This window comes from Tiliqua scincoides, chromosome 2, assembly GCF_035046505.1.
Source record: "Tiliqua scincoides isolate rTilSci1 chromosome 2, rTilSci1.hap2, whole genome shotgun sequence".
In the NCBI taxonomy this organism is placed as follows: Eukaryota; Metazoa; Chordata; class Lepidosauria; order Squamata; family Scincidae; genus Tiliqua; species Tiliqua scincoides.
The window spans coordinates 145,342,795-145,357,387 of record NC_089822.1 but is presented as its reverse complement, the minus strand read 5'-3'; the positions used below and the strand labels follow the sequence as shown (position 1 = coordinate 145,357,387).

The window sequence follows — 14,593 nt, the reverse complement described above, 5'->3', positions numbered from 1 at the left end:
TAACTACCAACATGAGTAGCAAGTTAAATTTCAGGCCTCTTCTCTACAAGAAACTCTGTAAAACAGTCTATGCCAAGGTGTTTATGAGGGCATGTCTTTGTACACCTTCCAGACCAAATGTACTGCCTCCATGAAGAGCTCCTTTCAGAATATTTCTCTCTCTTTTTCTTGGGACCAAAGGGAAACTGCTTTTCTTGCAACAAAGGAACTCCAAGATAGGCATTTCTTTGATTCAGTACTAGGTCATTGTACTCCAGATGGTTCTCTCATCCCCCCCCCCCCCACTCAAAACTACCAGGGAAAATAAAAATTCCAGAAGACAGACCCATAAAATGGTGAAGAATTTACAACACTCCCAATAAATCAACACATTACAAAGTCAGGTGCGAGTGGGTGAGAAAGGCTCAAACAGGTTTATTGCCCAGCTGTATTGTTCTTCAACCCTGTTAAAAGTATTTCCTCTAACTGACTCTAACATCTTTCCTATTACTCTGATAAAAGGGACTGGCCTCCCTGAAAGGAGAGCTGCTGAATTCAGAATTACAAGGACAGGAGGAACACAAGTTCATCCAGTTCAACATCTTAATGCATCTATGGAGTTGTACCTTACAGTATGCTCAAAGGAGAAAGCTGGAGCAACTGAGATACATCCTACCAGATGTAGCCAGAACCATAAAATAATTCACTCAGGCTGTAATCCTAACCACACTTTCCTGAGAGTAAGCCCCACTGAACAAAATAGGACTTACTTCTGAGTAGACCTGGTTAGGCTTGTGCCCAAAGTCTAGTCACTGGGATGGGTTTAACAAGGCACAAGGAAAAGACATATTTCCATGTGACATACTAGTGTCACTAACCAATACTGCCTGAAATAGGATGTCTTGCAAGTTCACTGAACATGAGACAACCCCTCACTTTGCCTCCTTAGTAAAAAATTGTTCTTGGTTAGCATACATCCCTCACCTTTCTCTTTCACTAGCCCAGCTCTAAGGGCAGTGTTACACATTACGTTGCAGAAAACACTAGTGTTACCCTGGTTTCTTTGCAGCATTCACACAAAGTGTGGAGATAATCTAAGCTATTTGTAAATACAGGGGTTCACTGATCTGAGAAATACCTGTTTGACAATAGTGTCTTCCACAGCAATTATCAATGTGACCTAATCATGGCAGCTTGAAACACTTCTGGGGTTGCCAGCTTTTTTCCCCAGGCAGAGCTCCTGCTTGCCAGGGAACTGTTAAACTATTTATCCTCATCACACCATGCAGTCACACATTGCATTTCTGTATGCACAGAAGTCACACAGGTCTTTATATACTCCCAAAGGTATTGTACAAGTTAGCAATACAAATTATCTGTATTTGTCATATTTCTATTAGAGCCGTTGGTATGTCTGACACGTTTCGTATACTGGTGACTAATCAGCTGCGCAAGTGGCCAACACTTGTTCATACTGGAACTACTGAAAGTAAGGCTGAAGGCAACTCTTTCTATGGGTTACAGCAGTGGGAACAACACTGTTTGCACAAAGGTTACTGGTCAGAGGTTTTCCATAAGCATATTGCCACTGAGCAACCACTGCTATTAATAATCAGTAAGCAGATGTCACTGAAAGGGCGTTACATAAAAAGCTAGAAAAGTGGTTCAAAGTACTGCAACTGTCTTCTAAGGAAATGCAACTGGAACTACTGAACTCACAGCCCAATCCTATATAGGCATGTCTACTCAGAACTAAGTCCCATTAGAGTCAATGGGGTTTCACTCCCAGGAAAGTGTGAATAGGATTGGGCTGTAAGTTAGTCATTGGAGGAGCCACCAAAAAAAGAGGCAAAACTAGTATTTTGCAGGGGATTTATAAACTAAGCCTTTTCTCTAATTAGGGACATTTTTTTCCCCTACTTGACTATGTCTGTGCCCTAACAAGTTCTTTCTTCAACTCAAACACATTTTGGCCCACGAACATTCACATTCTGCTTATAAATTTTGTTTTAAGTTATAGAAAACTTGCTCAATTATGCTTTATTCTGATACTAATATTCTGGCTTTTGAAGAGTTTCAGACAAAACAGAGAGAAGAAAAGAAAAAAAGATAAGTATTTCATATCCATAACCATGAGGACTAGAAATTTTTATCTTAGGGCCCGATTCAGAGCCCTGCACGCTGGCTTACCGCTGACACACAATGTCGCAAACATGCTGTAAGGCAAGCCCTTTCCTCTTACACTTGTTCACACACCTTTGAAGTAAAGTTTAAACAATATTCACAAACAACTCCAAACTAAGGTACAAAAGTCAAACACTTTAGTGTTGGACTTAAGCCATTTCAGCCAAACATTGTATATACGCAACAGGGATCAAATGAGTACACCAGTGGGCTGGGCAGAAATGGGTTAATAGATTAAATGTTCAGTATCAGGGATAAACAGTTGAAATTGCTTTGGGATCGGACAAGTCCCTTCCACACCACTTGTTACGATTCACTTCCTTCCCAGCCCTGTGCCAGAAATTCTTTGGAAGTTGTTTTTTTGTAACTACCTTACCTTGTCACCAATAGAGATGCAGGCTTTGGAATCCAAATCTCTAGGCGGCCTAAGAAATAGAATTAAATACTTCAGAACTTAAGTGACACAGTCATTCCATTTCTATCACATTCCATTTCTATCCATTTCTTTCATAGAACACAAGGCATAGAAATGCATAGATGGCATTTCCAAGTGCTATCCCACCCAGAAACTGACCAAACTCAGGCATCCTTCGCTTTAGCAAGACAGTTATGATAAAGATTAATTTAAGTTGTTCGGATGGAAGGACAATTCCACTGCTGTGTAAACTGACACTTTCACCTTGGCAAGTAAGTAAAAGTTGACAGCGTTCTTTGCAAGTTGCACGAGTGGAAAAGACTCCAGGGAACACTGCAGCAGTGAAAAGCAAATGCTCTTACATAGAGTTTGGAGCACCTTCAGTGATAAACATTTGATTGTATATGGGACCTATAGAAGAGCATACTGCATTGATTTAAACAGAGCTTCCTATGATATTGTGGTTGGAATAACAAAGAAGTCCTCTGACGGAATGCAGTCCTCGTCCCCATCACCACTCAAAGACCCCACAACATCAGTGAAGTCAACTTACTGTGGGACGTCCTTATTTGCTTTTATTTATTTAAAAAAAAAATCACACCTGCCTTATAGGTTTTAAAAAAAAAACCAGACTTGCACCCATGGTGGTGTATGACAACATTTAAAACAACAAAATAAAACAGAAGCTGCAGATAAAACAGAAATAAATTATACGTAAAAGCCCTGCAGAATAAAACAGTATTTAATGCATATTTGAACTCAGGAAGAGGAGTTGTCTGGCAGACAGTGGCATTCCTGGGGCTTGTGCCAATCCAGGGCCAGCCCTTGAAATGCTGTCCCCCCAACCCATGATGTCACCACAATTACTTCCTGCACACTCAGAGTAGCTGTGTTACCTGCTTGCTTTTTTTGCTTTGAAAGAAGTGGGCAGTAGCTCAGAAAAAAGCGGTCACTTTGGAAAAAAACAGGCAGCCCAGCTGCTCCAAGCGACATGCCCCCCGCAGCCTCTCAGAGCGGTTGTGCATCACTGGACTGCCCGCTTTTTTTTTTTTTTTGCTTTAAAAGAAGCAGGTGACCACTCCAAGCTGAAGCAGGGAGACGAGTGCATGGCAGCTGTGCCCCAATAGGTGTGCCACCTGGTGTCACTTACGCCCATTGACCACTCCCTCCAGGTATGCTAGTGCTGGTGGGACTTCTCAGGAAGCAGTTCCAGAAGTGTGGCACAAACACAAACGTCCACATCCCAGGTTCTTGCCAGCCAAACCTGTGCCATGGTAGGGCCTATCCTAACTTTCAAAAGGGCTTAAAAAAATAGCCTGAAGCTACCTGAAGCTGCTCAGAGGTCCCCCAGGAATCACAGGTATTTCTTCTGACACCTTTTCTTTCTTTTTACAACTGAGGGGCAGACACAGGAATTTGGCCAGACTGAGCCAACTGAACAACAACACTTTGTTGGAGTTCCCCTTCTTAACTCCTAAATTTCAAGGAATAGTGGAATAGAAAGCAACATTTAGATGTTATATAATGTCTAGCTACTCCTGGGATTATGAAAGTTAGCAAATGAGTGCTCACAATCACAGGGGCAAACCATGCAGACAAACACTGTCCCTGGGTAAAGTGGGGGGTGGTAAAGCTATGGAAGATGGGTTAGAGCTTGCCAGCATATTCCTAGACCTTGCCTAACTGTAGAGATTCTCCATGATTAGGTAATGTTTGAACAGAGCTAAAGCTAGTGTTACATTTTACACATTCAAACACTGATTGATTAGACTTGCCACATTACACAAACAAGTCAACTGCGTTCAGCTGCAATCAGCTACACAGTATGAGCTTCCACATATAAAGGGTTTATCTATGTACAGTATATGGATCACTCCCTCACAGCAGTATGTTTCCTTTATCTACAGAAATGATGGGGCAGCATGCCATGCTAATACCATGCAGCAACGATTAGTATGTTCTGTAATCCCACCTTCCAATAAGGCAACAAGTAAATTGAAAATAGGTTTCCTTCTGAGTCCTATCAAGATAAATAGGACTATAGAAGATTACACAGTTCACCCGAAAAACACTGAAACAGATCACCATGAATAACATCAGACATCTTTTCCATAAATAAGAAATGCCCTTCTATTTATAGGCAACCTGGAATAGACTTTATTTACCTTGTCTTAATCCATGACAGAAATAGCTAAGATGAAAGTGAGCAACGCTGAGCTTTGCCATAAATTCCCTCTTTATGTTGGGACATAAGGGTTAGTCATGCTTCTTTTTGCAAAGAGTTCTAACTAATTCCTTTGAAACAGTCACACTACAGTCTGACGCAGAAGAATGGAAGGTGCTATGTTGAACTGCCCAGGTAAACCTGAAGCCCAAAAATGACACACATATTGTACTAACTTATAGTATCTATGAGGGACGCAATCACATACACACAGCTAGCTTGCTGAACATTACCAATATGCAACTAGGGCTGCTGTCCTATGCGCACTTACCCAGGAGCAAGTCCCATTGAACATAGTGGAACTTACTTCCAATTCAACATGCATACGATTGCACTGTAAAGAATTTTAAAAGATCAGTCTGGATGAACATCTCTCTCTTGTTACTGTTTCCGACTATGGTTGGAAACTTTCAATATCAAAGATGGCCTTCTCTTTTAAACTTTAAGTAGTAACTCTTGTGTTTTAAATTGTAAATTATTTTACACTTCCTCAAATCTGCCAAGGCTTATCTAGACATTAGGGTAAACGCATGGCCGTTGCTAATAAAGCCACAATGAATCTTCATCACCGCCATCGTCATTAGCAGCTGTAGCCAACAATGTGCAGCAGGGGCAGAAACATAGAACACTATGGTATTATGCTACCAAGTTCCATCACATATTATTACCAAGGGCAAGGACATTAGTACCAACTCAAAACATGATGGCCATTTATGGTGGCTGCCACACATTTACTTGTAAAGATGTTGTATCCTTCAATTTATGAATCCATAATTCTTCCATGTTCAAAATTCCCCCTATTCTAGGCACCCCTCTGTTAGGGCACATTTAATGTGGACATTATGTTGTAGCCTCTAATATGTGCTAATGCTATAGAATCCCTTGAAAGATCAAAGAGGGGGAGAAAAGGATAGAAATAGCTCTCATCAAGAACACTGAAGTCCTCATAAATGAAACTTCAGTCTTAACAGTCCTTCCATTGACTGCTACAAGAGCATCAGGTTCCTAGTGGAAATTAAGCTTCATTTCAGGGCTTTATGTTCTGTTGTAGAGAGACATGGAGAGGAGAGGGGAGAATCACAAATGCTCAGTCTTGAGAACTGCACTTAGAAAGACACCATGTATTAAACAGACCCCTTTTAGAGAGAAAGACTTACAGCATACACAGTACATGAAAGAGAAAATAACAGGGTGTTGCCCACGTCTAGTGCCAGACAGGACAAATTAGAGAGAAAGGCCTGCTTGACAAAATCCATCTCAAGCTTGAGGAAAACTGAGAGTGTGTTACATTACCTTATGATAACCGCAAGAAACAAGTGAGAGAGTACGTGTCAAGTATCTTAGTTAAGATACTTGACATGTAAGGCTCAGTTAAACTGCAATCCACATTAAGAGAAATCAGTGGGGCTGACTTCTAGGGATATATAGTTAGATTACAGGCAAGTGTACTTAAGAATGAACCAATAAGAGATCTAGTGCTAGACACAGTGTAAAAACTGCCCTCTGTTCACTGCTTTTACAAATCACAAGATCAATCTAGGATGTGTCATTCGAGACCTCCATAATATGCCTGTGGAGACTCTTGTGAGTATATGATGTAAGAACAACTTTGACGGGTTGTACAGTTACTGAAGTGGCTGATAATCACTGCTCCATCCTTTTAACACTAAGAAGAAATGAACCATCCATCCCTCTTCCATCCCAGTGCCACCTAGAATGTGCAAATCCAATGAGTGGTTGTACTATGAATAGGCCACACCCTTTGTACAATGGTGTCAACTGTTCTCCAACCCCAAACCCTCTACACTGCAATTTCAAGACATACGTGGAGCTTGTCTGTGGTTGTTCAAAAGCTTCTTTAGGAATTTTCAGCCCTGGATGTTTCTTCTTGCCTGTGAAATAAAGAACAAACCATGTTTAACATCCTTTTTTCATGAGGTTTTGGTTACAGCTTGCAAAACAGAGCAAGTCTGAAAAGTCTGTTTTAATTTAATGTAAAACATCAGCCAGATCTCATGAATACTCAGGGCACACAGTTTAAAATATAAAGTTCCTTTGTTAAAACTCAAGTTTATATGTCACGTAGCTGACCAAATCAAGTTTTTCCAAGTACAGAACACAGCCCTCTCCTACATTCTGTTTCTAGACTGGTCGATTCTACTTATAAGTAACAACAAATGCAGTATGTTGGGGGTTTTTTTTTTAAGGTAGCTCATATTCCACACACCTGAACATGCTCAACTCTGCACTTGGTATGGTACAATGACCGTCTTCCTGACATGACCCACCTTTCCTTAAAATCCTAAAAAGTAAGCTCCTAGCCTTTGTAGTAAATACACCTCAAGATGCACAGGCAAGCTGTGAGTGAAAGCTGGGAAACCACAAGGCAGCCCATTTGAAAAGACTTTTGTGCACAATCTTGTAAATTCTATTGGTTCATGATTTCTTGCCTCCTGCTTTGTCTCAGCCCATTTTTGTCCCTAAAGTATTTTGAAGCACATGAGGAGGGATTACATAATGGTCAGCCAAGTGAGGCAGATTAAGCATTTTTTTTACCAGAGTGGGGGGGGGGGGATCACATGAATTATAATGCCAAGAAGAAAATGAAGGTTTTCAGGGTACAGAACTTTGGGAACAAACACACTTTCCTTTCATAGCCTCTAGAAGTTCATCCATGGGACAGGCAACATTGCTGATCTTCGTTATACACAGTGACCTGGCACACAATTCTTTCTAAATCCAATTAACACGAACTGTGTTAAAATAGGCTACTAAGTCAGTTCAAACTATTTTAAGCTTGAGCACAGATAGGGCATAAGTCAAAGAAGGAAACATGGGACAATTATTATGCAAGACGCTATTTTAGCGTCAAGTTCAGATTCTGGAGGCAAAAGCAATCTAAAATTATGTTTTTAAAAAGCACACGCACAGAGAGAGAAACGAGTTACAAACCACATGGCAGCTCAATCTAGCAAAACTTCCCTGGTGCTGATGCAGCCCTGGCAATGGGGTGCACATTGCATCCAGCAGGGGGGTTTTGAGTCCCAGAGGCCTCCTTTTGTTTCCATGACGTGGGGAAAGCCCCTGCTGCCCTAATGCATCTACTCAGACATGTGCCAAAAATTTTGCTGGCACAAGTCCAAGTAGTCCTGGGTAGGTAGACTGAGGCAGGCAGAGCCTCTGCTGCCAATAACTGCTCTGTTCCCACCTCAACAGGGAACTGCTGTGTTCCCTTTCCTGCCGTGTTCCCATTCTTCTCAGTCTCCATCCACTGCCTGCCACACCACACCAACATATCGGCACAGACGCTCCTGCAGTGGCCACTGTTGCCCAGACACCACAACTTACAATCTGCAGCAATGGCCAGGTTGCGCTCTATGGCACATCACATTTTGAAATGGCCGTAAAGTGCACTGCGCTGCTGGAACACATGTACCAGCAATGCAACAGCAGCACAGAATTGGGGCCCAAGACAAAGCGGGTATCGTGCTCTCTGACATCTCATGATTAAGTCAGTTCAGCTCATTGTTGCATATACACAACAGGGATCAAACGTGCACACCTGTGGGCTGGGCAGAAATGGGTTAATGTAGGGGTATATAATAGCCAGTGTAAGGCTCGGCAGCCATCTTTCATCCAATGGGCCTGTCACTGTGTGTCTCCCAGCTCTTGGGAGTTGCCTGCATCTCACTGAACCATCCCCATGAGAAGCCACAGAACTTGTACTCAAACCAAAGACCTCAGCCACTGCAACTGCTCCATGTTATGAGAACTGGGTGATAAGACACATGTCCACCAAAACCCCAGGCTAAGTTCATTTTTCATGTGTATTAATTTAGCTACACCCGCTAGATAACTCCTCTCCCTAATGATGGAAGCATCTTGCTGGCATCAGCCTGACCATTATCCATTGCACATCAGATAAGATGTCTCCTAATGATGAGAATGCAGACAATAGCCATATTTACAATATAACATATATCATTTTGCTGTCTATTTCTTTCCAATTAGCACAGATTTCCCAATAAGTGAGCACCCAGCCATAATCTTGCAATAACTCAGCTCGTCCCAAGACTTTTTATTCAACATCAACAAGCTGCTGTGTCACTCTGCGAGCCCACCTGATAACACTTACAAGTTTTGCTTTGCCTTATATCTTTGTCTTAAACTTAAGAGAAATATTGTGCCTTTGCATCCCGACTCTGGACTGAGTATATTTCTTCCTCTGAACCCAGACAGAACCCCGAGCCAGCAGCTAGAGCCGCACGACTGGAATAGGGCACTGTTCTTCCTATCATCCAAAACCAATTTTCCCAGTTCCAGGGGCCCACTTCACAAAATAAAGATGCAGCTTTCTCCCTTTCAAGAGCAATTTACCACCACAAGGTCAGAAGATGCTTATTTTATTTATTTATTTAAAAGTTCACAATTGACAGGAGTAGTTTATCAATAAATTTAGGGTGTATAAACAGAGAGTTGAACCCAAGTACTCTCCTTAGTCTTCCGCCCCCCCATCCCCTACAAACTTCCAAGAGCACTTTTTCAAGTGGTGCTTCCCTTATAGCAAGGTATTCGGCAGCACACTCTGCTGGATGCCCAGGCCTTACCCTTAAAGGGGCCACTGCTGACACCACATCTACCTCCTCACCAGATCTTCCAGGATTCCAATACACATGGCGGTTATGACATCTGCTTATCTTACATGGATACTAAAGAACTCCCCCCACCTTCCAGAGGCACCCTGCTGGAAGGAAAAAAGGACACAGACTCCAGAGGTGGGGAAGAGAAGAAGGGGGAGCAGCCACAGGCCAGCTTCTGCCCTGCCTGCCTGCCTGCCTGCCTGCCTGCCCTCACTCAGGCTGCAACCCTCTCCACACTATCCTGGGAGTAAGCCCCATTGACTACAATGGGACTTCTGAGCAGACAAGTTGGTTGGAGCTCTCAGGCTGCAGTCCTCTCCACACTTTCCTGGGAGGAAGCCTCACTGACTACTTGTGAGTAGACCTGCATAGGAGGGGGCTGAGGCTGCAGCCCTCCACACCTTCCTGGGAGGAAGCCCCACTGACTATAGTGGGGCTTACTTGTGAGTAGACCTGCACAGGAGGAGGCTGAAGATGCAGCCCTCCACACCTTCCTGGGAGTAGCCCAGGGACTACATCGGGGCTTACTCTGGAACAGACCTGCGCGGGCTCCCACTCACCCGTCCTTGTGCTTGGCCTTGAGCAGGCTTCAAGGCTGCCATCCCAGGCACCCTTTCCTGGGAGTAAGCTTCATCCCCTGTAATGGGGCTTACAACTGAGTAGACACGCATAGGAGCAGGCTCCATGGCTGCAATCCCAGGCACCCTTTCCTGGGAGCAAGCTTCATCCACTGTAATGGGGCTTACTACTGAGTAGACACACAGGATGTCTCCTCTGCTGTGGAGGAAAAGCCTCTCCTTGCACTGAGTGGGGACCTGCTCAGGGAAAGGCGGGCTGCAAGGGCTCACAATGGCTGAGGAGGAAGGCGGCTCAGGATTGGCTGGTGGTCAGCCAGTGAAGGGCCCTGAGCCATTCCAACTGAAAAAGCCAGGAGCCTGCTGGATGCTGATTGGCTGAGCCTGCTGGAGAGTTGGGGAAGGGAAAAACAGGGACCTTAAGCCTGCAGAGCGGGCAAAATTGAAAAGGGAAACCAATGCAGGGCAGGTGGGGGTGAAGGGAGAGGAGGAAAGCAGCCTGCACTCCCAACACAGGTGCCTCCTGTCACACTCTTTGCCACTTTCACCAAGAGGAGCCGCAGCAGACAGCTGAAAGAGCCACATGCGGCTCTAGAGCCGCAGCTTGCCGACCCCTGTTTTAGACTGTGAGCTCTTTCGGAACAGGAAGCCATTTAGTTATTTGATTTTCACCATAAACCACTTTTGTTGAAGAGCAATATGTGAATATTCTTAATTTTAATTTTAGATGGTCTTTCCTAGAATCCCTGGCACAGAGTACCAGATAGAATTAGGCAATAGTAAATGTATTCAAATTGCATTCATCACTGAGGTTTTTGGAAGGAAAGTTCAGAGGGAAATATGCAAACGATCATTGCATTTAAAAGAATAAGTTCCACACCAGTTTCTTTTTATTCTTTAGTGATAATTTACAGATTGTTATATGACTGGAAAGTAAGGTATTGGGTCCACTGTAAGTGAGTGGCTACAAAGACTAGAGAGGCTTATATTAAACAGTGCTAGAAACTTTCAATACAATGCTTACTCCCTGGGCTGCAGCTTTAGCTACCAGAGGAATGTGTGATGAAAACAAGAGTAATTTGAGGGCTTGGTCCCCATCCCTGCTCCAGGACAAAGCTGTTAAGAGCTGAAGACTGACAGATGAAAAGATCAGTGGTACACTTAAAAACCTGGACTCTAGAATAAGCAGCACTTTGCATTCTAACCTAAACATTTGCATCAATTACTTTATTCATTTCAAAGCACCAGACAGGGTTCAGCACAAGTCTAGGACATGAAAATTGTGTCTATTTCAATGCAAAACAAATAGAAACTTAGGTTTAATAAAGTTTCTTATGGTATGCCAGGTGCTTAAGACTCCCACTGAAATGCTGAATTCTGGATGAATTATATCCATCATTCTTGTCTAGTTTCCAACACTCAAATTAAACACACATCACATAAACAGATACACAAATGCACATTTTATTATTTTATAGGCATACACACACACACAATTTCTATTTCCAAGGGCCTTGTCGTGCAAACAGTGATGCTCTAAGTGTTTTTTAAGTGCCAATTATGCAATATTCTGTTCAGAGGTAACAGATGGAGGGTGGAGACTTTAGTGGGAAGGACAGCCTTCTGAGGGGAGCAGGTTGAGGGAGCCACAGAGCTGCTGTCCTCTCTAATTTTTTTTTTAAACCATCTGGCTACAGATGCTCCAATGCAGAAGAAAAACACAGCCAACGAAGAATGAACAATAAACTTTAAAAAATGGCACAGAAACTAGAAGAGCTTTGATGGCCTTGCTTCTTATTCAGTCCTGGATGGCTACGCAAGTTCTCTCATGCAGCAGCTACACAAAAGCAGTCACAATGAAAATGAATGTGCTACCGCTAAGGGGAGGGGGTTGAGGAAGAGAAAAGACCATTTCATTTCCCCACATACTGCAAAATGCCTTGACACAGTTACTGTGTTGCAACAACAGAGTAAACAAATGTGTTTCCTACTTAAACATCCGATCCTGCAGCAAGGCTTCAAGAATCCAGTTTATAGCCACACATTGTCCAGCCTGACGTCCTTCAACCATGAGCATATGACATTTGAAAGTTGGTATTGCACAACAAGAGTATGAACTGTGCGCTGGGAATTGCCTGGTTAGGATCTCAGCTCAGCTACAAGTACCATTTGGAAAGCCACCAGCACTCAGCCTCACCATCCAGTCTGTAACATAGGGGTAGACACACTGGCCTGAGTCACAAGGATGTTGACAGCAACACTGTGATCACGTATACGGAGCACTAAGCATACACATCAATGCTAAGAATCATCACATTTTCCAGAATCAATGCATATTCTTACTGGATAAGTTTCTCTGCTGATTAATAACTAATGATAAATTATAACACCCATTCAGAAAAGCAGAAGGAGAAAAAATGTCTAGCTGTTTTGCATGTCTTTTCAGTGAGAGAACTGGAACGAAATGATTCCAGCACAACCCTATGCATGCCTACTCAGAAGTAAGCATCACTTACTCCCACATAAATGGCTGCCACCATTGTGTGCAGGAGCAGAGTCGATCAGATAGCAGTTTCACTATGTATAATGAATTCAGGTTCATGTCTGGACCACCACTGTGCACTGAAATCCTTTCTGAACAAATCAAAATACAATGGCATTACTTTTCTCCTGCATCTTTTCAGTTAGATATTTCAAGAGTCCCTCCTCCCCCAAACTGATGAATTTCAACACCTCCCTAGGCATTTTTTGCAACATTAGTTAATTAAGGGCACAATCCTAACAGCACCTTAGGACGGCGCAAATCCCGTGCAGCAGCCCAGGAGGGCCTCCTTGGGAGTCAGCTGGGCCAGTGCAGGGATGAGCGCCGGTCCACAGAGGCTATATTCAGACCGTGCACCAACTTGGGGGGGGGGGGGTTGGTTGCGTCAACCAGGCTCAGATGACACAGGGGTCTGGGGAGGGCGGGGAGGAGGTGAGAGAGGCATTCTGGAGTGGGGAGAGCAGATGGGGAGCGGGAAAATCGGGGCTGGGATCTGGCTGTTATGCTCGATTCCAATCCCGTTCCCTGAGCAGCGCAGAGTGCAGAGGTGGCACAAGTCTGAGGAACTCTATTGGGGCCGTAGTAGCTTACCCAGGGGTAAGGGGAAGAGTTTCCCCTTGCCTCCGGCTGAGCCACTTCTGGCTCCAATCTTGCACTGGATATAGTGCAGGCCTCCTGGCCTGCCTGTTCCAGCACAAGATAGGATTGCACTGCAGCTGCCCTAGCTAAATCCTTCTCTCATGTTACATCTGTAACTTCTAGGCACTGCATTATGTCTGAGATGGGAAAAACGGGAGGTGACATTCTGTACATCCACTGCACCTTTATTTGCCCAAATAGCTGAGAATTACAGGTTGCCAAGAAGTACCAGTCAAATTGTGCATAGAAAAAGAGCACGTCAAATCAGCCAGCCAACTTTAACAGCAATAAGAAAAAATAAATTAAAAGTATATTGATACAAGTAATACACAGATACACAGGTGCAATCCTCAGCATCTCCAGGCAGGGCTGGGAAAGACTTATGTTTGAAAGATCATAAAGCTACTCTCAGTCAGGGCAGACAATACCAAACCAGGCAGATCAAACGGTCTACTTCAGTGGAAGGCAGATTCGATATTCCTAGAAATCAAGCCTCTAAGCCTCTTTTGTTTCAACTCTCCTCATTTCTGATATAAATACTCTAGTAGTAATCAACTACATTCTAAACTCAGTTAATACCTTTTTTATTATGTATTACCACTGTACAGCAATAGGATTTTAAACAAGACAAACCCTATCTGCAGGTTTATAATCTAAGTTCAGTAATGAATATCAATAGCTACCCTAAAGAGACAGTGGGATTTCCATTTCAGTAGCCAGCTACCAGGTGTAGGCTACACATCCTGCTAAAGGATGCGAGCACATTAGATGCTCCATGCAGAACCTTCCACATCACCCATTATGCTTCAGATATTCCTCTTGAGGTCACCAGGTACCAAGTAAACTGCCCTCCCCTGCTCTGAGAAGAAAAACCAGTAGTGCTATGAGAGGTTGGGAAATTCTTTTCTCTTAAGAGGTATCCAAGGTGACTGACTACATGACACAGGATATCGTCTAGTGAGCAATTGGTCGTGTTTTAAGTTGCAGCATTAACCCACCTCCATCACATAAAAACAAACTTCAAAGAAATTCTCATGCTCCAACAATTTGTCTTGACACCTGCATTTGTGCTTCCAAGCAACCCCAATGACCTCCTTTTAGCAACTTATCACCTCAGAACAGTGTCTCTCTCCTTAACAACAAGTCTTCAAAATCCCCCACCTACAAACACACACAATCCAACTTGACCTGCTTAACTTCAGTGAAAGAGTGCAATGGTATGACTCCCAGGCCTACTGTTACTTTACAAGGCAACCGGACAAAACACAGTGCTACAGCCACAGAGAAGAACAGAGACCTATTCAAGCTCAGCAAACAAACATTCATCTCCATTATTTACCACTGCTTACCTAGCTCCCCAATTTGTGCTTCTGCAACATACCTGTTTCACACATC

At 43.4% G+C, this 14,593-nt stretch overlaps 1 protein-coding gene across 1 annotated transcript in view; it reads right to left on the bottom strand.

Annotated features, from left to right (window-relative positions):
- Nucleotides 1–14,593, bottom strand: part of MAP2K6 (mitogen-activated protein kinase kinase 6) — an 88,636-nt gene that overhangs the window by 32,357 nt on the left and 41,686 nt on the right. Inside the window, exons 2-3 of the mRNA XM_066615058.1 lie at nt 6,628–6,694; nt 2,540–2,588 (exon numbers count right to left, since the gene is read on the bottom strand). Coding sequence (XP_066471155.1) covers nt 2,540–2,588; nt 6,628–6,694 — 116 coding nt within the window. The remainder of the gene's footprint in view (nt 1–2,539; nt 2,589–6,627; nt 6,695–14,593) is intronic.